We start from the raw sequence: 23,663 nt of genomic DNA on the forward strand, positions 1-23,663 counted from the left end.
AAACCACCATGCTGTGGCTGCTCAGCCGCTGACAGTGACGGCACCAGTAGGGCCTGTTCCTATCAGATAGTCAGCACGTCCTGCCCGTGCGGCTACAGGGGAGAATGGAGGCTGGGATAGGAAGAAAAACAACCCTGCTGCGAGACACTCTGAGTTGCTGCATGGTGGGTAAGGAGGGGGTGCACCCGGGAGGGACTCCTGCCTCTAAGGTGCACACTGGGTCCCTCTGCAGGCAGCACCCTGGGCCTAGCTGACCCCCCCACACCCACTGTGTGAGCTGCTCTTTGCACACACCAGCCCAGTCGGGGGCATGCGCGCACACACGTCTCAGCTATTCATTCCTTGACAACGCAGGGCGACGAGGCTGCTGCATGTCACCGGTGAAAGGCAGCTCTGGCTCATAGAGGAATGCTGCATGGTTTAGTCCCTTGGAGATTTCACACCTCACATCACCCCAGCCTGGACAGAAATCCCCTCCCGACACATCTTGTATCCACCACCTGTACTGCCTCAGCAGGATGGTGATATTCAGCGGGTCAGACAGGCGCCACCAGCCCCAGACTACTGCTTCCCCCAAACTTACTGAGCTCCCGCCAGGCGCCTAAGGCCAAGGCTAGCGACTGTTAGGCCAGGCACGTGCTCCACGCCATCTTCCCAGAGAGCGAGAGAGAGCAGAGCCCGAGGGCCCTTGCAGAGCACCAGAATACAGCTGCACCTCCTCGGACCCCACCCAGAGCCCATGCCCAACGAGCACACGTGCCCAGCTCTGAGTTCCCTGGCTGCCCGCACCCAGAGCACAGGGCATGCACTCAGAGCACGCACATGCTGCAGGATGTGTTTTTTAAAATCGTACATTGTAACTGGCTTTTGTGCTGCCAGCCAGGCAGCAGGAACATACCACAACTGGCTTGAAAGTGGGCAAGAAAACTAGACAATCAGCAACAACGTGGACACTCACCAGAAAGCTGAACTCAGGGGATGTCATTCGCATGGACCAGAGCACCAGTTGTCTCCTTAGAGGTCAGGAGGGAATTCCATTGCTCTGCAGCATGGCTCAATGTCCCCATGTAAGGAGGGTTTCTTTAGTTTGCTTGCCCCTGAAGAACCAGGCATAAGCCATGCCCTAGCCAGGATTCTGGGAGCGACGGGCCCATGCTTGGATCCGGAAGATTCGGTGCTCCTGAGACAGCCCAGGACACGGACGTCCTGTGGCAGGTCAGGGAACACACAGGCACTAGTGGTACAAGACCCAGTATCCTATTCCCTGCTCCCTGAGCCAGCCAGTTCCCCCACCCCAGCTGGCTTGGAGCCAGAGCCTCCCTAGCGGAAGTCAAACTAGACGATCTAAGTGTCCTTTCTAGACTTACAATCTGTGTTTCTGTGAAAGCAAGTGAGAGAGGAAAGGCCCCAGCCCCTTCCCCAAACTCCTGAGCCAGCCAGTTCCTTGGACTTCCTTTATTAACTGTAAAGCACAAGTTGTGGCAGCCACTGGTCTCTGGCAGGTCAGAGAGGAGCCTGTTGCCAAGCCTGGAATATTTTACTCCTCCATGGTGTTCTGAAGGCGAGCGCTGGAATCCTTCCTCTCGGACTCCCCAAATCGGCCCTGTCCCAGAGGGTCTCCAGCATCCGAGAGCAATGTTTGCACAGCTCTGCGTGCAGGTACGCTGACCGCAAGGTGCCAAGCCAGGTCCAGCTGCACAGTGAGTCAGTTCTGAGAGCCCACGGGCAGAAGGGAAGCCAAGCAGCCACACACGAAACACCAAGGCTGGAGGTGGGGACGGTGGCTCTACATTTGCGGCTGTTTCCAAGCCTGTCCTTTACCCAGGACAAGTCTTTGTGCCTCTCGTAGGGCAGCAAAGGGCTGGTATCACATCCTCTAGCTTCAGAGAAGGCCCCAGTGTCCGTGGGCTCAAGGGGAGACAGGCCTCCCTGCCCGTGCTCTCTGCCATGCACAGCACCTGGCTGCGGCAAGGACTGGGAGAGTGGGGAGGGGCATGAGACAGGGAGAGCCTGGCCCACTGGCTGGCCCTGCCACTAGTGCAGAGTTGCACTGCAGAGACCGGCAGAGAGGGCAGCGAGTGCAGGGCAGTCCTGTCTGAGTGGACTGCGTGGCAGAAGCTGCCGTTCAGTCAGGAACCTGGCTGCAGAGTATGGGGGGGTATCATGTTAACCAGAAACTGCCCCCAGGCAAGTTCCTGCTCCAGGACAAAGGGCAGTTCCTTGTCTGCACACGAGCAGGCCATTTACAGCATGCCCCACATGGGGCAGAGGCCGTGTCCCTCCCCGGCCTAGGCCAGCTGGTGTCCAAGTGCGGCAAGTAGGTGTGTGTTATTTACAGGGCTCCCGATGCTGTGCTCCACTCGCCCTCAGGCCTCCTCTGCTGTGGCGTCGATGCCGGCGTACGTGAAGTTCTCGAATAAGGCCATGTTCACATAGGCCTGGATGGGGAGAGACAGTGTCAGGCCTGGGGCTGAGTTAGAGCATCCTGCCCAGCACTCACATTCCCAGGACTCCCTGGTCTTGGTATCTGGACCCTGGCCTGCTCCTAATGCTGTCTCGGTGATTCCCCATGTCTAAGCGAACGTGGTAGGGCTGAACACCTTGTGAGCGGGGTTTGGCTTTGTGCCCCTTGGCCTGAGCTAAGGTTTGGAGCTGCTCCTCTCTTAGCCAGGAGGGAGCAGTGTTCTCCCCAGAGTCCCTTGCAGTCTGGGTCTGGGCTGTGGCTGTGCTCGGTTAGGTTCAGAACCGGGAGGAGAGCTGGTGTTCCCTGCCAATCCCAGGCAGGATGGGGCACTGGGCAGAGTGGGACTGTCCCCACAGCATGTGGATGGGAATCTGGGAGGCAGTGACCATGAGTTGGTTGAGTTCAGGATCCTGACACAGGGAAGAAAGGTAAGCAGCAGGATACGGACCCTGGACTTCAGGAAAGCAGACTTCGACTCCCTCAGGGAACGGATGGGTAGGATCCCCTAGGGGACTAACATGAAGGGGAAAGGAGTCCAGGAGAGCTGGCTGTATTTCAAGGAATCCCTGTTGAGGTTACAGGGACAAACCATCCCGATGTGTCGAAAGAATAGTAAATATGGCAGGCGACCAGCTTGGCTTAACGGTGAAATCCTAGCGGATCTTAAACATAAAAAAGAAGCTTACAAGAAGTGGAAGGTTGGACATATGACCAGGGAAGAGTATAAAAATATTGCTCGGGCATGTAGGAATGATATCAGGAGGGCCAAATCGCACCTGGAGCTGCAGCTAGCAAGAGATGTCAAGAGTAACAAGAAGGGTTTCTTCAGGTATGTTGGCAACAAGAAGAAAGCCAAGGAAAGTGTGGGCCCCTTACTGAATGAGGGAGGCAACCTAGTAACAGAGGATGTGGAAAAAGCTAATGTACTCAATGCTTTTTTTGCCTCTGTCTTCACGAACAAGGTCAGCTCCCAGACTGCTGCGCTGGGCATCACAACATGGGGAATAGATGGCCAGCCCTCTGTGGAGAAAGAGGTGGTTAGGGATATAGATGGCCAGCCCTCTGTGGAGAAAGAGGTGGTTAGGGACTATTTAGAAAAGCTGGACGTGCACAAGTCCATGGGGCCGGACGAGTTGCATCCGAGAGTGCTAAAGGAACTGGCGGCTGTGATTGCAGAGCCATTGGCCATTATCTTTGAAAACTCGTGGCAAATGGGGGAAGTCCTGGATGACTGGAAAAAGGCTAATGTAGTGCCAATCTTTAAAAAAAGGAAGAAGGAGGATCCTGGGTCCTCAAAGAATCAATCCTGAAGCACTTACATGAGAGGAAAGTGATCAGGAACAGTCAGCATGGATTCACCAAGGGAAGGTCATGCCTGACTAATCTAATCGCCTTCTATGATGAGATTACTGGTTCTGTGGATGAGGGGAAAGCAGTGGATGTATTGTTTCTTGACTTTAGCAAAGCTTTTGACACGGTCTCCCACAGTATTCTTGTCAGCAAGTTAAAGAAGTATGGGCTGGATGAATGCACTATAAGGTGGGTAGAAAGTTGGCTAGATTGTCGGGCTCAATGGGTAGTGATCAATGGCTCCATGTCTAGTTGGCAGCCAGTGTCAAGTGGAGTGCCCCAGGGGTCGGTCCTGGGGCCGGTTTTGTTCAATATCTTCATAAATGATCTGGAGGATGGTGTGGATTGCACTCTCAGTAAATTTGCGGATGATACGAAACTGGGAGGAGTGGTAGATACGCTGGAGGGCAGGGATAGGATACAGAGGGACCTAGACAAATTGGAGGATTGGGCCAAAAGAAATCTGATGAGGTTCAATAAGGATAAGTGCAGGGTCCTGCACTTAGGACGGAAGAACCCAATGCACAGCTACAGACTAGGGACCGAATGGCTAGGCAGCAGTTCTGCGGAAAAGGACCTAGGGGTGACAGTGGACGAGAAGCTGGATACGAGTCAGCAGTGTGCCCTTGTTGCCAAGAAGGCCAATGGCATTTTGGGATGTATAAGTAGGGGCATAGCGAGCAGATCGAGGGACGTGATCATCCCTCTCTATTCGACATTGGTGAGGCCTCATCTGGAGTACTGTGTCCAGTTTTGGGCCCCACACTACAAGAAGGATGTGGATAAATTGGAGAGAGTCCAGCGAAGGGCAACAAAAATGATTAGGGGTCTGGAACACATGACTTATGAGGAGAGGCTGAGGGAACTGGGATTGTTTAGTCTGCGGAAGAGAAGAATGAGGGGGGATTTGATAGCTGCTTTCAACTACCTGAGAGGTGGTTCCAGAGAGGATGGTTCTAGACTATTCTCAGTGGTGGAAGAGGACAGGACAAGGAGTAATGGTCTCAAGTTGCAGTGGGGGAGGTTTAGGTTGGATATTAGGAAAAACTTTTTCACTAGGAGGGTGGTGAAACACTGGAATGTGTTGCCTAGGGATGTGGTGGAATCTCCTTCCTTAGAAGTTTTTAAGGTCAGGCTTGACAAAGCCCTGGCTGGGATGATTTAATTGGGGATGGGTCCTGCTTTTGAGCAGGGGGTTGGACTAGATGACCTCCTGAGGTCCCTTCCAACCCTAATATTCTATGATTCTATGTCCCTCCAGAGCAGGGCTGTCCCCACGCTACGCGCCTCGTCCGGCTGTGAGTGTCCTGCTACAAAGCTTCCTGGGCTCTGGCTTGGAGATGAGGCCCCAGGTATGTGGCAGGGCTCAGAGCCCTGCTCCCCGATGCCCTTCTGAGGAAAGAGATTGCAAAGCCCCTAGGATTTCCCCAGCATCAGAGCAGTTCCTGTGTGGCACAGTCAGATTTACATCATTGCCCAGCAGCTGCCAACATGGGGCATGGCCAGGGAAAGGAGCTACAGCAGCTCTGCAATCCAGCTGGTCCTGGCTGCTGGAAAAGCTCATTAAAGCCCTGGAGTGGCAGTTACTGTGATGGGGCTGCCCCCTAAGGCCATCCTTGCCTCCCCCTGGCGTGCAGCCCTGCCCCAGGGCCTGAATACAGCCCTGGGGGAGGGATAGAGCTGAAGTCAGCCCCCCGGGGCACAAGCAGACTACCTTCCTGGCCTCCAGCATCCGAATAAGTTGCATGGAGATCTGAGCGAAGGGCGGGCGCTCGTAGGGGCGGTCTCGCCAGCATTGCTTCATCAGCTCATACCTAGGAGAGAGGGCACAGCAGGACCTGTGTCAGTGCAGACAGGACATGGGGGAAGCATTGGTAGGGAAGGTGGCAAGCAGCTGAGGCATAAGCAAGCTGCAGTAGGAGGGACAAAGGCAAGGGAACCCAGTGGGCTGCCCTACCATGGGTCATGGTGGGGAGGCTGCCAGCTTTCCTGTTCCTAGTGCACAGGGATTACATCATGTGACGTCCCCCAAGACACCAAGCAAACACAGAGGCCATGCAAAGAGGCCCCGGTTCCTGGTGCCCCATGGCCACAGCCTTTTTTCCTGGTCCCAGCAGGCCCAGCCAGGACAGACACATCCAGCCAGATCCCACTTACACCTCGTCATCACAGTTGCGCGGCTTCTCCATACGATATCCCTGCGGCAGTTTCTCGTAGAGCTCGGCACATGTCATCCCGCAGTATGGAGTTCCTCCTGGGGGCAGAGCGCAGCACACACACTCATAAGGACATAAGACTGGCCAGACTGGGTCAGACCAATGGTCCATCTAGCCCAGTATCCTGTGTTCCAACAGTGGCCAATGCCGGGGGGTTCAAGGTGAATGAACAGAATAGGACAACTGATCGAGTAATCCATTCCCTGTTGTCCAATTCCAGCATCTGGCAGTCAGAGGTTTAGGGGCTTCCAGAGTACGGGGTTGTGTCCCTGACCATCTTGGCTGATAGCCGTTGATGGATCTATCCTCCATGAATGTATCTAATTTTTTTTAACTCCATTATACTTTTGGCCTCCACAACATCCACAGATTTACTATGTGTTGTGTGAAGTAATACTTCCTTATCATTGTTTTAAACCTGCAGCCTAGTAATTTCATTGAGTGACCCCTAGTTCTTGTGTTAAGAAAAGGAGTAAATAACACTTCCTTATTCACTTTCTCCATACCAGTCATGATTTTATAGACCTCCATCATCTCCCCCCTCAGTCATCTCTTTTCCAAGTTTAACAGTTGCAGTCTTTTTAATCTCTCCTCGTCTGGAAGCTGCTCCATATCCCTGATCATTTCTGTTGCCCTTCTCTGTCCTTTTTCCAATTCTAACACGTCTTTTTTTGAGATGGGGCAACCATCTATCCCTTTCCTAATGCTTCCTAACATTGCACATTGAGCAGATGTTTTCAGAGAATAATCCACAATGACTCTAAGATCTCTTTCTTGAGTGGTAGCAGCTAACTGAGACCCCACCATTTTATATGTATAGTTGGGATTATGTTTCCAGTGTGCATGGCTTTGCATTTATCAATATTGAATGTCATCTTCCATTTTGTTGCCCAGTCACTCAGTTTTGTGAGACCCCTTTGTAACTCTTTGCAGTCTGCTTCAGACTTAGCTATCCTGAGTAATTTTGTATCATCTGCAAACTTTGCCACCTCACTCTCTACCCCCTTTTTCCAGATCATTTATTAACACGTTGAACAGCACTGGTCCCAGTATAGACCCTTGGGAGACCCCATTTTTTACCTCTCCCTGGTCTGAAAACTGACCATTTATTCATACCCTTTGTTTACTGTCTTTTAACCAGTTACTGATCCATGAGTATCCCCTCTTATTCCATATTATTAATCTTATTAATCTTCCCTCTTATTCCATAACTGCTTAATTTCCTTAAGAGCCTTTGATGAGGGACTTAGCTAGAGGCCTTCTGAAATCCAAGTCCACTGGATCCCCCTTGTCCACATGTTTGCTGACTCCCTCTAACAATTCTAACAGATTGGTGAGGCACGATTTCCCTTTACAAAAACCATGTTGATTCTTCCCCAACATATTGTGCTCATTTAGCTGTCTGATAATTCTGTTCTTTACTATAGTTTCAACCAATTTGCCTGACACTGAAGTTAGGCTTATGGGCCTGTAATTATCAGGATCGCCTCTGGAGCCTTTTTAAAAAATCTGCATTCCATTACCTGCCCTCCAGACATCTGGTGCAGAGGTTGATTTAAGCAGTTGGTTACATATCACAGTTATTGGTTCTGCAGTTTCATATCTGAGTTCATTCAGAACTCTTGGATGAATATCATCTGGTCTTAGTGACTTATCATTGTTTAATTTATCCATTTGTTCCAAAACCTTCTCTATCGCTGCCTCAATCTGGGACAGTTCCTCAGATTTGTCACCTAAAAAGAATGGCTCAGGTGTGGGAATCTCCCTCACATCCTCTGCTGTGAAGATCAATGCAAAGAATTTATTTATCCTCTCAACAACGGCCTTGTCTTCCTTGAGTGCTCCTTTAGCACCTTGCTTAGTCCAGTGGCCCAATAACTATTTGGCAGGGTTCCTGCTTCTGGTGTACTTTAAAAAAAATTTGCGGTTATTTTTTGCTAGTTGCTCTTCATGGCCACGACAGCACCTAGCTAGTGGGTGCCCACAGACTCAGAACCCACAGCACTGGGAACATGTTCAACACTGGAGTTACTGTCAGGACTGGCCTGACTCGGGACAGGCTGGCTCAGGGGTTAGAGCTCGAGCCCAGGACTCGAGTTCATGTCCCTGCTCCATGATCGCTCCCTGCATGACCGTGGGCAAGTCACCTGGTCTCTCTGGAACAGATCCTCCAACGCATGTAGCCATTGGCTGTACTGAGAGCCAGTGCCTGAATGCCCTGGAGGGTCCGTGCCTCTGTCCCCATCTGTACCATGGGGATAAATCTGCCCCAGACGGTGCAGCGCTCATACGCTATGGTGGGGAGCTACAGACGGATCAAAGAGAGAGCCCTGGTCTACACCCACCACTCAGGTGTTGCTCAGGGCTGTGGGGCAGCCACACATCGAGAGGGGTCATTACGCTGACCTAAGACCAGGTGTAGACACCGCGAGGTCGATGGTGACCTAGCACCTGCCTCCTGAGGGAGTGCGTCTAAAGCAGTGGGAAAGCCCTTCCGTGGCTGTCACGAGTGTCTCCAGGACAGTGCTGCAGCGGGGCTGCTGTAGCACTCAGAGCATGTCTACGCTATGACTCACATGCCCAAGGCCCAGAGGAGGCCGCTCAGTGGAGACCCTAGGCCAGCTCCTCGGCATGTGAGTTACTCCCTTGCCCCAATGGGTGCTTGGATCTGAGGGACCCTCCCGATGGCGCGGCCATGCCATTGCACCCTCCGCTGGGCGGTGCTCAGTGAGGCATGTTCACGTTCCTCACGGCCTCACTCAGACAACATTTCTGACCTGAGCCAAGAGCTGCCTGCCAGAGCAATGGGAGGGAGGGCCAGGCTAGCTGGGCACACCTGTGCCGGACCCGCAGGTAGAATGGACGAACCTGGGGTGAGTTGTCTGGGCCGGTACTTACCCAGGCTGACAATCTCCCACAACAGCACCCCAAAGGACCACCTGAAAGAGAGACAGCGCTTGGGTCTCCAGCAGTGCCTCCCTCCCAGCCCCCTCGCCCAGTTCCTGAGGCTTAGCAGCATATCTGTCTGAGGGTTTTATTCTGGGACAGGAATGGGAGGGGCTGGGACTGCACCAGGGGAGGGGACCGGGAAGATGCAGGCACTGGAAATGGGGACAAGCTCTTCTGAGCCAGGACTGTGTCCTGGGGCTGAGCAAGGCCAGCACAACAGGGCCCTGCTGTAAGAGGAATCCATGGATCTGAGCACAGCGAGCCTGGGCTGAGCGGGGGGATGGGCTAAAGGCTGGGAACAAGGCACGAGGAAGGTGTAGGAGGGGTGTCAGCAGGGAGGGGTCAGCTAACCACCTCCTACGTTGGCAGAGGGCTAACCCCATAGACATATCTACCACACAGACCGGGGGCAGGACTCACACATCACTCTTGGTGGTATACACGCTGTAGTTGAGGGACTCGATGGCCATCCAGCGAACTGGCAGGCGGCCCTGGGGAAAAAGACCAACTGTAATGAGCAGGGTAGTGGGGAAATGCCCCCTCATGGTCAAGGAAATGGGGGGGTAGGAAACAGCCACTCCCAACCCAACCAGGGGGGAGATCCAGGCTAGGGTACAGGTGCCACCCACCACCAAGTTGGGAGAGCCAGGGTAGGGAACAGCGGCCCCCAATCCAGGCAGTGGGAGCCATGGGTGGAGGGGGGTTCACAGCCTTGCTGTGGGACAGAACAGATCTTGCACTAGGACAGGGGCAATTACCGTAATTCTCCCTAGAGCTATTGGGTTGGGGCATTGCAACCTACGTCTGCCAAGGGCGCAGCGGGGAGCCCCTCACTCTGGACTCACCATGGTCTTCTTCACGTAGACCTCCTCCCCTCGGGAGAGGCCAAAGTCGGCAATCTTGGAAGCCAGGTTCTCCCCCACCAGAATGTTCCTGGCTGCCAGATCCCTGTGAATGAACTGAGACAGCCGTGGTGAGTGAGGGCTGGGCCTGTGTGGCCCCTCCTGGAGACAAGCTGGCCGGCCCCAGCTCGGCCCCAGCCTCCTGTTACTCCCAGCCCTGGAACATAGAACCAGGGACCAGCTTTGGTGACAGGTGGGTGGGGGCGGGGGGAGAGCGATGCAGCATTCACCCTCTGGGACTCTGCAGCTGGAAACGGGAAGGTGCTGGTGGGCCCTAGCCTCGGCACTTTGGACATGCTGAGGGACAAAGCTGTTTTGCTTCCGGTCCAGCCCTCATCCCTGGGCACATCTAGGCCCCAGCTACTGCTCCTAAGGATGCTGACGGCTGCAATGGATTCTGATCCGCTCTCCTGGATCCTGGGGAGTCTCCCCTGTACCAGCTGGCTGAGCAGAGGGGAGGCAGCCAAGCTGCAGGTGGGTTCAGGAGGCAGCAGAAAGGAGCCTGGACTCAGCAGTGGTGGCTCCAAGTCCCTGGAAGTCAAAGTGCTGCACCGCGGATGGGCTGGGCTTTGGGGCGGCCCTCGGAAGAGGAGACCGGGGGCCTTTCACAGTCAGCACTGGGGAGTCAGGTGGCGGCTAAGCGTGGGAGGATGCTTCAGCAGGGCGGTGCCCGGCCCCCCGCATTCTGGGTCAGAGCATGGGTAGGTCACCTGGCTGCCCCGGAGACCTGTGCCCAGAGGCTGCCGGCCAGCCACTGAGCAGCAGAGCTCTCTCCGGGACAGGAGCAGGCAGTGCCATGGCACCAGCTCCTCCATTCCCGTGCCCCACGGGCAGAACACATCCCAGCCAATCAGAACGCAGACGGGCAGGAGCGACCTATGCTCATTGGCTAGTTCGCCCCAGCTCTGTGTTCTTGTTGGTGGCGAGTGACCCGACGGGGCGTGGTAACGCTGCCTCGCCACAGGCAGGCTGGGCTCCCGTGTCGCTGGGCCACAGCACGGTGGCCACGGCTGGCGTGTCTCAGGGAGAGCCTGGAGCCAGACGCCTCGACTCCTGGTTCCGATGCACAGATGTGCAGGCACCAACGCCCCGCCCATGCTCGTGCACATGCACCACCGGGGCTATCACGGCTGCTGGTCGTGGCAGAGCTTGGCATGTGCTCAGTGCGGGCGGGGGGGGGGGACACACCTGCTTCTCGCTCAGATACTGCATTCCCTTGGCCACATCGGAAGCAAACTGGAGGAGCTGCTGGGACGTGAGGGTAGATGCCGTCCCATGCTCCTTTGCGAAGGCCGGGTCAGTCTCTAGGACTCGGCTTTTCCGGAGGAAATCTAGCAGGTTCCCATAGGGAGCGTACTCAATAGCAATGTACAGGTAGCCTGAGGGACAAAGGAGGGAGACAGGCCTTCAACATCCTGCAGTGGGTAGGGCAGGCAGGACTTTGCCCAGAGCACAGAAAGGGGCAGTGAAGCAGGTATGGGGAGCAGTGCAGGGACCCCATGAACAGAAGGGAAAACAGCCTGGCCCAGCCCACCCAGAGCAGCGGGGTGGGGGGGGGGAAGCTCCCACCTTTGTTCTCACAGGCCCCCAGCAGGTTGATGATATTGGGGTGGTGCCCCAGTTTGCACAGCACCTCCAGCTCCCCTGCAAAGTCCCGGTGGTCATTCTCTGACGCAAACTCTGAAACAAGCCAGGAGCAAATGCTGCAGTACAGGGGCCCAGCCTGAGACACCCTCCCATCCTCAGCCACCCCCTTCTGCAGTCCCAGGCCAGAGACATCCTCCCGTCCCCAGCCACCCACCTCTGCAGTCCCAGTCCCGAGACTCTCAACCCCAGCCACCCCCCTCTGCAGTCCCAGGCCCAAGACTCTCATCCCCAGCACCTCTCCCCTCCACAGTCCCAGGCTGGAGACACCCTCCTGTCCCCAGTCATCCCCCTCTGCAGTCCCAGTCCCGAGACTCTCATCCCCAGCCACCCCCCTCTGCAGTGCCAGGCCCAAGGCTCCAGTCCCCAGCCACCCCCTCTGCAGTCCCAGGCCTGAGGCTCCTGTCCACAGCCACCCCTTTCTGCAGCCCTGAGGTAACCTCCTCCACCCCTCGGCCAGATGTGACTCTTAAAACTAGCCGACTGGCACCGCACCACCCCGCAGGTGCACACCATCAGCACCAGCTCCCATCCCCTCTGGCACCCTCCTGCGTGGGTGCAAACCTCCATCACCCCTCCACCAACCTCTGAGACACCCTCCCACGTGGGTACAAACCTTCAGCACTGCCCTTCCCCCCCTCCCTCTCCCCCATGGGTGCAAAACACCAGAAACCGTCTCCCCAAAGTGCTCTCCTGGGTGGGTGCAAACTCCCATCACCCCCCCCCGAAACCCTCTTGAGTGGGCGCAAACCATCGGCACCCCCACACACAGGTGTCCAAGCTATTCCCATTCAGATAGTGTTTGGGGGACATGCACTGGGCACTTCTTGGATTTGGACTTCGCCCCACATCTGGGCTCTGTGGGGCCCTTCAGGCAGCCCCGTGAGGCTGCTCAGTATCTCAGATGCTTGAGGCTGTCTGTCCCAGTACCTGGAGCAAACTCCAGCTTGGCCCTGGGGCCCAGCTCAGGGTGCAGGGATCCCTGCCAGGTGAGTACATTGTCCTTAACCCCCTTGCCATTCATCCCTCCCTCCTGGGCCCCAAGCAGGCACAGGCTCACTTACCTTTCAGCATCTTGATGGCTGCATTCATTTTCAGCCCGTCCTTTTTGATCATTGCCCTGATGACCTGCCCGAAGTTCCCCTCTCCAATCATATCCTCAAATTTGATGTCCTCCCACTCCAGGATGGGATAGCTGAGGGGCTCAGGCTGGGGCTTTGGCCGGCGGGTCAGGGTCAGGGTCCCTGAGTTGAACTGCAGGATGGTCTCTTCCCCCTGACAAACAGGTAAGGGGGAAGTTAATGATTTCTGGCCCCCAAGGAATCCGAAACAGTGGTCTGAGCAGGGCTGGGGGGGGTGGTGTGTGTGCGCGAGGCATGCTTCACCCTGCCCATGGCACACTAGGGCTAAAGACCAGGCTGGGACATGGGGATTCAGGGCGCCTGGCTGTGGGTCTGACGAGGCAAAGGCAGCATTACTCACTGAGCCAGACTGGTAGGTGAAGGTCCGGCGCCGGTGGAAAAAATTCTTCTTGATCAGGAAAAGTGCCAAGAGGGCAAAAAGGATGGTGAGGCAGGTGACGGACACAGAGCCGATGATGGCCAGGAGCAGCTGCTGGTCTATTCCCGAGGGCTGCATGTCCTGGCTTTTCAGTCTGGGCACCTCGCTCAAGGCACCTGCAGGGAGGGAGGGGAACAGAGGGCTCATGGCTGTGCCAGGCTCAAGGTGTCAGATGTGACAGCTCCAGCCCGATGCAGCTCTTTGCACTGCTCCATGCACTGGGAAAACCCCTCTCCTCCTTGGCTGAGTACAGCACTGCAGCCCAATAGCAAAGGCCATGCAGCTAAGTGGCTGCAGCTGCCCCAGGCTCTGCAGTGCAGCTGCCCCAGGCATCACACCACACGACTGGAGCCATGACACCTTCCCAGCCCTGACGGCTACAGCTTATTTGCACCCGCACATACACTGATTTGCACAAGTGTTGCATGTTCCTCATGGTGCATTGAAATGAACTATGTTCTGGAAAGGGTGTTTTACTCCCCTTCAGTCTCTGCCCTTCCCGGCCCCCCAACCCCACTGACTTATTATTTCCTCCTGCTCCTCTCTCGCAAAATTCCCCTCTCTTCCTTGCTCTTTTTCACCTTCACTTTCTCTCTCGTGCCCATTTCTGCTTGGCCCTGCCTCCCCACGCCAAAGACAACGTTCCAGCCGCAGGAGCTTTGCTGTCTCCACGCACCACAGCAGTGCCGCTGGGAGCAGCTCTCCTGTGGGCTCGCAGCTGATGTGGGGGGTCAGTGCCTGAGCTGCTCAGCGGGTCACACACCAGCGGAGAGGTGGTCACTGGTGACACTTTGGGGCATGGCACATCACTCACTAACTAGGCTTTTTGCAGGGCTGGACACAGAGCCAAGACTCCAAAGGGGCCTCTCAAGGGGCCTGTGTGTGCGGGGTGCCAGCCGGGCTGGGGCTGCCCTGGCAATATGGCTCTGTGGGGGAGAGCGGGGGGAATGGAGACAAGTGCCAGGCCTCCAGCTGGGGTGGGGATCCAAGATGTAGGTCAGCAGAGAAGCTGGGATGGAGGGAGACTGCATGCCCCACTCAGTTCAGCTCTTTCCTGGTGCGTCTCTGAAATATCCCACTTACCGTCGCCAAGGGTCTCCGCCTTCACAGGCTCACTCCACTCCCCAGGCACATGGGAGTTCGCTCGGACACGGAACTGGTACCATGTGCTGGCATTGAGCCCCCAGATGATCTTCGTGGTCTCCCCACCGCTGTCCGTGTCAACCCACTGAGGCTCACTGGCCCCACCCAGCTGCTGCAGCTCCACAGTGTACTTACTGACACCCCCGTTGGGATACTCGGGGGCCTGCCAGGTGAGTTTGACGGTAGTGTCCGCAAGGGGCTCTGCGTGGAGAGACCTGGGGGAGGAGGGGCCTGGGACAAGGAGAGGAGGGAAATCAGCACCACAGGTAACATCTCCAGGGTTTGAGGCACCGGGCCTGGCTGCGCCCAGCCCCCAGCCTCAGCCACAGCAAAGGAGACTCCCTGGGCTGTGCAGGGCATGGGACCATGGAAAGGACATGTGTGCATGTGGGAGGGGGTGACAGTCAGTGGGCCACAGCAGAATAAACAGAGAAGTAAGAACAGTGGGATCACCCTTCAGACAGGTCCCCCCATTCAGGGGGGTGCAGAGGGGCGGGGTCGGAGACACGCACCCCGTTCCCCGGGGCTGGGGAAGAGGGGCGGTGCGGTGGGCGTCTTGACTCCTGTTTGCTTTGACCGCTGAGGCTAGAGACAGAGCAACCTGAGGGCTGCCTGGCTAGGAGGCTGGGAAATGCACGTTTCTAAATGCACACACGCCCGCACACATAGGGTGATGCGGGTCTGCGGCATGAAGAGGTGCAATCCCTGACCAATGGAGTTGGGCTGGGGAAAGCCCCAGGCTAGGCGCAGTTATTCTGGTAATGCGTGCCTAGTGTAGACGTGGCTCAGCCTCATCTTTCAAGTTACCGCTCTTCGTCTGCACTAAATGATACTCCCAGCTTGCAGTGCAGGACTGAGCCGATGCATTGGGATGCAGTGCGCAGAACCGGCAACAGGAACTGGAGTGCTGGGGCATTGGCCGGACAGGGAGAGCAGCACGTTCAGGTGAGCAATGGCTGCCAACCTGAGTCAGCACCAACGCTAAATAGTTAGAAGAGATAGGACAGAGGAGTAGGCAGGGTCTAGTGGACGCTGACCACTGCCTCCCTTTGACCCAGCCGTGGTATGGGACATGACCCACAAGTTAATCAATGGCTGGTCATTTTTTAAATTAACGTTTTAACGTCTTTCTTCAGCACCACAGAAAGAGAGGAATGAGCAGGCTGGGTCGGGCCTGAGGTCTGTGTAGCCTACTCGCCTGTCTCTTGACCATAGCCAGCCCAGGAGCTTCAGAGGACAGTGTAAAAACCTCATAGCAGGCACGTGTAGTGTGCCCTCCATGAAGGTCTCAGCCTGCTCCTTAATGGTCAGAGATTGATTTAAGGCCCAAAGCAGGGTTCTATCTCCCTTCCAAAACCCTTTTACACATTAACTGTAATACCTGTGCATATTACTGACAGCCACAGAAATGTCCAACCCCTCTTTGAATCTTCCTACATTCTGGGCCTCAGTGTGATCCAGTGCCCGTGAGTTCCACAGTCTAATTACAGTATCCCAAAGTCATGCAGAATTTGGTGATTGTCACCTCTAGGGGGCACTGTTACCTGACAGTAGGAAGATTAACCTCTCCAAAGCACAGTTAGCTGAAGTGGGAGCAGTATCTCCAAATCTGCACATGCCCTGGGGACAACTCACTGCAGTTTATTTTAAGTGAGGTGACTTGTAGAAAAGTCCCTTCTCCAAACAATAGGGAAATTCAGTGCCCCAAAGACAAACTGCATCGGTCCTGCTTGGTACTTAAAGTGCCTACATGGGGAACAAATATTTAATAATGGGCTCTTCAATGTCGCAGAGAAAGGTCTAACACAGTCCAATGGCTGGAAGTTGAAGCTAGACAAATTCAGACTGGAAATAAAGTGTACATTTTTACTGGTGAGAGTAATTAACCTTCAGAACAATTTACCAAGGGTTGTGATGGATTCTCATTAACTGACCATTTTAAAATCAAAATTGGATGTTTTTCTAAAAGCTCTGTTCTAGGAATTATTGTGGGGCAGGTCTCTGACCTGTACGGCACAGGACAGAGTAGATGATCACGATGGTCCCCTCTGGTGTAACTCCAAGGAGGTTGGTGCAGTGGCACCAGGGAAGAATTGAGCTGTTGTGTCTGCAAAGAATCAAACTGGGGATGGTCAGTGCTACAATTTTAGTCCTATTAAATGACACAAGGCTAAGGAACCACAGCAATTTCAGCCACAAATTACTGGGCTTGATGCAGGAATCACCGGTGAAATTCCGTGGCCTGTGTTATTTATTATTTCATAGAACCATAGCATTAGAAGGGACCACAAGGGTCACCTAGTCTAACCCCCGGCCACAATGCAGAATTTGTATTAGAGTAGCAATCTGGGATGGTGGCCCTACAGTTCTAGTGCTGTACACACAGAGGGCAGGCAGTAGCCATGGAACAGGTGATTATGCAGCAGGAAGCCACTCTGGGCCAAACAATTGTGGAAGAAAGAAAAGGAGACAGTGTTTCCCTCCTCAGGCAATCGGCCTAGGGAGTCATGGCTGCAGGGGCAGAGTGACATATGGAGCTGAACTGAAAGAGGTGCTGGATAATAGTTTTATGCCTAATAACACTGGCAACTAGATACTAAGGGCTGGTCTGCACTGAGAACTTAATCAGCACAGCTACATCTCTCAGGGACATGGAAACCTAACCCCTGTCAATCTAGCTACCACCTCTCAGGGAGGTGGATTATTACACTGATGGGAGAGCCCCTCCTGTAGGCACTACCTATCCTGGCACCAGAGCGCTCAACTGTGCCTCTGGGGCGGTTCACGTGCAGACATACCTAAGACAAAAGAATAAGCCTCATGCTTCAAGATACCAGCTGATCCCTACCCAGGCCAGGAAAGATTTCCCCCTCCCCATGTCAGGCTAAGCTATTTACATATGCACGACTGTACCATGAGCCAGGTGCATCCTGGTTTTTTTGCCTCTTTCTGAGACGTCAGGTATTGGCCATTTTCCCTGAAATAAGCAGGTAGAAGAGCCCAATGGACCAGTAGTCTGATCTTGTGTGGCAAATTCTATGGATCGGATCCCCAGCCAGTGTATCTCCATTCAATGGGACTATGCTGATCTACGCCAGCTGAGCAGCTGGCCCCATGTCCCTATGACAGACAGTTCCCTCCCTTTGCTCCTGACAGTGCTGGTTCTGCAGGGGCAGGAGGGGCAGTTGGTTACCTACCTTTGCTGTTGATCATGACCTTGTAGAGGTCAGATGGAGGGCCCAGGCTGGTGCAGTGATAGACGAACACTTCCAGGCCATACTCCTTGTTGAACTCTAGGTTACGGATGCGGGCAGAGTGCACAAACATGGAGGTTATATTAATCTCCCGGACAAGCACTTTTGCTGAGTCCAAGAGACGTACAACGAAACCATTTGCTGGCTCGTAGTTATTTGGTAAGTTCCAATTAACATGAAGCGTGTTCTTCCCCTCTACTGACCAGCCTTCGATCACAGGCTTGGCTGTGGGTTCTGTTAGAGACACAAGGTGGGGGAGGTAATATCTTTATTGAACCAACGCCTGTGAAAACCAGACAGCAAATTCACTGTGGGCCAGTCCACATTCACTGTAGGCTCCAGGGCCTGGCAGAACCCTACGCTTGTATCAAGGCTGGATCCTGAGGGGGTGGGAACTCCCCAACACATTCAGACTGGACTCAGCACGGGCCCGGACTCTCCGATCAGCTAGAACAGAGTTGATTAAATCAGAGAAATTCCAAGAAAACGGGGAGTGGGTCAGGATGGACTGGACTGGACAGGGTTAAACCTCATTGGGTTGACTCAGAGCAGGGTGAATTAGGTGAGATTCATGGAGCAAATGGCTTGTTGTGAATTAAACCACACGTGTGCAGAGCCCAGGACAACAGGACCTGATCCCTGATTGGAAGCTCTAGACACTGGTGCAGTATAGATCAATAACCAATGGATGAATTCACCCAGCTCTAGTCCTGGTGGCTCTTGGGCAGGGCAGGGCCAGGCATACCCATTCTGTAGTATTTTTATTTGGGGGATTCCTTTCCTGTCTGTCCCCAAAAAGAAAAGGAGTACTTGTGGCACCTTAGCGACTAACCAACTTATTTGAGCATAAGCTTTCGTGAGCTACAGCTCACTTCATCGGATGCATACTGTTATGCATACTGTAGCTCACGAAAGCTCATGCTCAAATAAATTGGTTAGTCTCTAAGGTGCCACAAGTCCTCCTTTTCTTTTTGCGAATACAGACTAACACGGCTGTTACTCTGAAACCTGTCTGTCCCCAGTCCCTGCCAGGCACTCACCTTGACACTCTGTCACCATGACTGCCTGCGGCCCTATGGCACCTTCCCCTTTGTCACCAGGGCGAGTCAGCTGCACTTTGACCAGGTAGGCGGTGACTGGCCGTAGGTTCATGAGTGTGATGTTTTCACTGTTGTCAACTGTTGATTACAGAGGATCCTGTTAAACTGAAGCCATATGACCGGCAGCCTTGTTCCGTGCTGCGACACAGCTTCTGTTCCTCCCGGAGCCCATCGCAGGCTGAGCACTGGCAGCAGGATGTCCCCTGCTGGCCCGCTGCCTCTTCCCTCCCAAAAGCTCCCTGGGCCCAGCTGTTAGCAATATGCAACATGGACCTGCTGGATCCCAGCATCTCAGCCCTAGTCTATCGCCGCCTGCTACTCAGCTTGCCCCCTTTTGCTTCTCCAGTTAGACCATTCCCACTGGGACTTAGGATTTCACCTGGTGCTACGAGAATGCACTGTTGGGCGAAGCTAGTGCTTGGAGTGCCCGACGCCCAGTGTCTTAGGGCTGGAGCTCAGAACAGAATCTGGGTCAGCACCAGCCCCATTCCTAGGAACGAGAAGCTGTTCACAGAGCAGCACATTTGATTCCGGTCATGGTGCTGCCAGGCCTCCCCCATAGGCAGCCATGCCCCATCCTGTGCCCAGGAAAGCCCTGACTGCACTCTTGGCCTTGCACAGATTAAACATGCTCCTTGCAGTGCCATGCACTCTGCTTTCTCCTAAAGGCCCCTGAAGAGATTCCCTGTAATGTGGCAGCCAGGGCAAGGCAGAGTGGGATTAGAGCTGGAGGCAGTAGAGGGGACCTCCCGGGAGTGCTGAGGAAAATGGCGAGGGGAGAACTGGCCAAACGAAGCCCTCACCTGCCCTATCCCTCTCTGGCTAGGGTTGGAGTTTCTGGAGCACAGGTTCTTGGCCTGTGTCCAGCCAGGCATGTTGTCAGTGGGTTCTGAGCCACTGCTGCGGTCATGATCTGGCATCACCTGTCAATCTCTATGCAGCAATGGGTTCTGCTGGTTTTCACTCAGCCTGCGAGGGTCTCCATTGGCTTTACTGACCTGCTAGCTCAGAAGCAGCAGCAGCTGGCTCAGGCCTCCCAAGGGTAGGAGTTTCCTTGTTGTAAAATCAATCGTGGCCAAATTTGAGCATGACACCAATATCGGAGCAGTAGCAAATACAGGGAAGAAAGCATCAAGTGGCAGAGAGACACGAGGGGTCAGTCCTGCAGGCAGTGGGGCAAGAGGCAGAGCGGTCGCCCCTGTGACTCTGATCCTGCCCCAAATGTCCCTTGCGAGCTGACTCCCTTACCCACAATGGATGACCATGGTGAGGTGTTGTCCTTGGGCTTGTAGAGCAGTTTGATGGAGGTGACTGGGCCGTCACCAGAGAATCCATTCACTGGGGAAACCACAAGCTGCCGACTCTGCTTGGCTAGCAGCCGGGGGGGGCTCAGTGGCACTGGAGGGACTGCAGGCAAAGAACAGAACCAACATCAATAAACCCAGCACAAACATGAAGGAAGAAGGAACAAAGCATTGTTTAACATGGACACTTGGCCACATTGACCTGATGGTCAGCCCTAGCCCAGGCTTGTCTGATACTAACCCTTTCCTTGGTAGTCTAGGGGGAACCTCATGATCCCAGAGTCTCTGCCATCAGTACCGTGATGGGACATGCCTCACCCCACTGATGGAGAGGCTAACCCGGGTTCTTGCACTCAGGCAGCGCCAGCTAGGGGCACGTGCAGAATCTGCTCCACTTGGAGAAGGGGAGCTTAAAAAGGCAACAGTGCTGCTGTGAGTGGTGGGGGGGCTTGCCCAGGAGGAGAAGGTGCTAAGGACTGCCGGAGAGCTCCAGCAGCCAGGGCAGCCCAGCCGGGACAGTGGCTGTCCTTTCCTCCCACCTGCCCTTGTCTGGGGGCAGACTGACACCTCACATGGGCCAGGGGCCCTGGAAAGCAGCTCCCCACTATAACCAGTGGTGAGACCTGGGGAACATCACCAGGGACTAGAGGGAACTGGACTCACAAGGGACCATAGGAGTGAACTGAACTGCCAGGAGCAGTGAGATTGCCTGAGTTGCTGGAGTTCTTAGAGGGGACCCAGGGGCAAGAGATGGAAAGATTCTACAGCTAAGACCAGTTGGAGGGTCGGCCAGCTACAAGCACACTATGTCCCATAACTGTGACAACGCCAATTGCTCCCCAGAAGCAGAGGGCAGCCCTGGACCTCCCCCGTGCTGAGCTCAGGCCTGGGGAGCCTGCCTTGGCCTGCGGGGAGATGGACGTCTTTGACAGTGGAGACTCCACCTCTCTCTAGTTCCTCTTGTAAGCGGAGTCTGAATGAGCTCTTCCCTAACATCTAGTGGTGAGCTGTGTAAAAAGACTTCAGGAGGTGATCTCATTTGCATGGACACACCCACCCTGCCTAGGCACTCAGCATGATGGGATTGCTTGCCCGAAGGATCACTTGTGGTTGATGCTGGATCCCCATTCTCCTTGTTATTGGGGCAGGAGTAATAAAGGGTTGTTATTCTTGTTGTGTGAATTGAGGACAGCAGAACTATACCTGGCATACCCCAATGGAGGGACTCACCCTCAACTGAAAAGCACTCACTAGGCAGGAGACATGGGTTCTAAAACCCAAAGAGTAGAGGAAGGTTGTGGATAGGTATTTGTATTATGTAGGTCTGTTTAAGAGTCTGAAACACAATTTAAACCTTTCTGTCTTTACTGTATAATAAAAGAACTAATTTGGACTCAATTAAGAGTCTTGTTATATGCTACAGAGCTAAAATAATTGATTACTAGATCTAAGTATTAGATCTACTTTGGGACAGTGTTTATGGTACAAGAGACTACCCAGTGTGCACCAGCAGTGAGGACCCCCCCGCATTAAGAGCTGAAATCACTGAGAGCTGTGTTAAGTGGTGGGCCCAGAAGACATCTTGGTGAGCAGCTAGTAGACAGTGTGGCCAGCAAGGTGGCAAGTGGCCAGCTGGGCACCTGGTGGAGAGGTGCGGTCAGCAAGGTGGCTGGCGGAGAGAAGCGGCCAGATCAGAGCCCTGCAGAGAGGTGCAGCCGGTAAGCGAGTGCTTGAGCAGCGGAGCATGTAAGGTGCCTCCTTACTCCCCGCTTCCACCCAGGGTGGGAGGTGAATTCTGGAGATGAACCTCTGGACTCTGGGGCTGCACTGACCAAGGACTGCAACTGTGAGTGGGGTGCAGAGAAGGGATGGGCACGTTAAAGGGACTTTTTGGTTGCTGGACTTAAGACCCTGAGCAGAAAAGGACACTGCCCGACTTACTTGGGGGTGGGTCTTTTGCTCAGGGTTTATGTTTATGAACCTAGTTGTGGTGTTTTCCCAAATTAATGCTGAGTTACTCCTCTTTTTTTATTAAAATTTTTTGCTGCACTCAGACTCTGTGCTTGTGAGAGGGGAAGTATGGCCTCTTAGAGGCGCCCAGGGGGTGGTGTGTAATTGTCCCAGGTCACTGGGTGGGGACTTGAGCTGGTTTGCATTGTATTGTTGAAAAGGAACCCCTAGATATTGAACCTGGCCCTTGTTGCTGCCAACTCGCATTGCCAGAAGGGTTACACTCTCAAACATCCCAACTGTTCCCTCCCCTGCTCCGCTCACCTTTGACATTGACCTTGACTCTCCTGCTGTCCTGTCCCCCGCTGGTGGAAACTCTGCACTCCCAGAGGCCAGTGTCCACCTCGGTGAGCACTGGCACCAGGAACTCAGAGGTGGTTTTGTCTGTTTCCATGATGGCTTTAATCGACTGGGTGGGAGAGAGAAGCTGTAGTTACCCATCCTAGGGCCACAGGCACCAGGCACAGCTGCAGTCAGATGGGTAGAACAGAGATGGCTGGGGTGGGGCAGAGGGATGCTGCTCAGGTTCCAGGCCCGAGCAGGCTCACGTTCAGGTCTGCAGCCATGGCGCAGTAGATGGGGCTACACGGGCCTAGGGATTTGGGGCAAATACCAGCTTGGAGCCTGAGGTACCTGAGGGCAGCTGGACCTAGACACACAGAGCCCTGGCAGGGTAGAGGGTTGCACAGAGAGCAGGGGGAGGGAAGGCACAGAGAGCCTCTCTTGGGAAGGGTGGGGGCCACAAGCAGCACCGGCGGAATGGGACTGGGGTGGGGAAGCACAGGGAGCCCCGGCGGGGTGGGACCAGGGGGGCACAGGGAGCCCTGGTGGGGTGGGGAAGCACAGGGAGCCCCGGCGGGGTGGGACCAGGGGGGGCACAGGGAGCCCCGGCGGGGTGGGACCAGAGAGAGAGGCGGCAGCACAGGGAGTCCTGGGAGGATGTGGGGGCACAAGGAGCCCTGATGGGGCAGGAGGAGGGGGGGCAGGTACCGTGAGCACTGTCCCATCAGCCTTGCGCAGCTCAATGCTGTCTCGCACTGGAGGTGGGTTGCCCGTGGCCATACAGCTGATCACAGGCTGGGAACCCAGGTTAAACTCCAGCTCTGTGTCCAAGTTGATGATCTGGGGAATCCGATCTGGGACAGCAAATAGCAGTGCTTAGCACACAAGCCCCAGTCCCCCTGAGCTCACCACTCTCCCTGCCCCTGAGCCAGAGGCTGCTGCAGGGCATCTGGGAGGCCCAGTGCTCTGCCCAAACCAAGGGTTTTGCATTGAGGTCCTCAAGGCAGCTCCGCAGAGGACCCCCAGTTTTAGATGCCCTGAAGAAGTGACTTCCCTGGGCTCTAGGGGAAAGTCCCAGCAAGGATGGCTGGTGGATCTGCCCCCCTTCTCCGCTGACACTGTTTCACTGCTCCTCTCCCAGGTCTCTTCCCGCTCTGGCGGGCAGGAGGAGCCAGCATCTTGTGCCCAGGCAACTCTCCACACCCCAAGCCAGTGCCCATGGGCCATGCTCTGAGCACCTCGGCTGGGCAGCGATGTCCCCCGACGGAGCTGGCCTGCCCAAGCGCTGGCATCTGATGGGCCTGCTCGCGGTGCTGCAGCGCTCTGCTCTCCCACCCAGGGCCAGGGTCCCACCCAGCTGCACTTCGGTGGCTTTCCAGCCGAAGGCACTGCCCTGGCACTGCCAGCCAGGGAGGGGCTTCATTAGCCTGTCTCTAAGCAGCCCTTTGTGGCATTGGGCAGGGAGCAGTTCCTGAGGTTTCGAGC

General features: G+C 55.0%; 1 protein-coding gene across 2 annotated transcripts in view; it reads right to left on the reverse strand.

Annotated features, from left to right (window-relative positions):
* Positions 1 to 1,440: 1,440 nt before the first annotated feature.
* The window catches only part of TIE1 (tyrosine kinase with immunoglobulin like and EGF like domains 1), a 49,580-nt gene continuing 27,357 nt past the window's right edge, over positions 1,441 to 23,663 (reverse strand). For both annotated transcript variants that reach the window (XM_073358031.1, XM_073358030.1), the window contains 16 exons: positions 22,887 to 23,032; positions 22,161 to 22,305; positions 19,831 to 19,989; positions 18,523 to 18,660; positions 17,426 to 17,716; positions 14,169 to 14,459; positions 13,008 to 13,201; positions 12,590 to 12,800; positions 11,451 to 11,561; positions 11,070 to 11,260; positions 9,825 to 9,938; positions 9,400 to 9,470; positions 8,929 to 8,969; positions 5,972 to 6,068; positions 5,529 to 5,628; positions 1,441 to 2,438 (listed from right to left, as the gene is read on the reverse strand). In XM_073358031.1, coding sequence (XP_073214132.1) covers positions 2,367 to 2,438; positions 5,529 to 5,628; positions 5,972 to 6,068; positions 8,929 to 8,969; positions 9,400 to 9,470; positions 9,825 to 9,938; positions 11,070 to 11,260; positions 11,451 to 11,561; positions 12,590 to 12,800; positions 13,008 to 13,201; positions 14,169 to 14,459; positions 17,426 to 17,716; positions 18,523 to 18,660; positions 19,831 to 19,989; positions 22,161 to 22,305; positions 22,887 to 23,032 — 2,372 coding nt within the window. In that variant the 3' untranslated portion in view covers positions 1,441 to 2,366. The remainder of the gene's footprint in view (positions 2,439 to 5,528; positions 5,629 to 5,971; positions 6,069 to 8,928; positions 8,970 to 9,399; positions 9,471 to 9,824; positions 9,939 to 11,069; positions 11,261 to 11,450; positions 11,562 to 12,589; positions 12,801 to 13,007; positions 13,202 to 14,168; positions 14,460 to 17,425; positions 17,717 to 18,522; positions 18,661 to 19,830; positions 19,990 to 22,160; positions 22,306 to 22,886; positions 23,033 to 23,663) is intronic.

This window comes from Lepidochelys kempii, chromosome 8, assembly GCF_965140265.1.
Source record: "Lepidochelys kempii isolate rLepKem1 chromosome 8, rLepKem1.hap2, whole genome shotgun sequence".
NCBI classification, from domain to species: Eukaryota; Metazoa; Chordata; order Testudines; family Cheloniidae; genus Lepidochelys; species Lepidochelys kempii.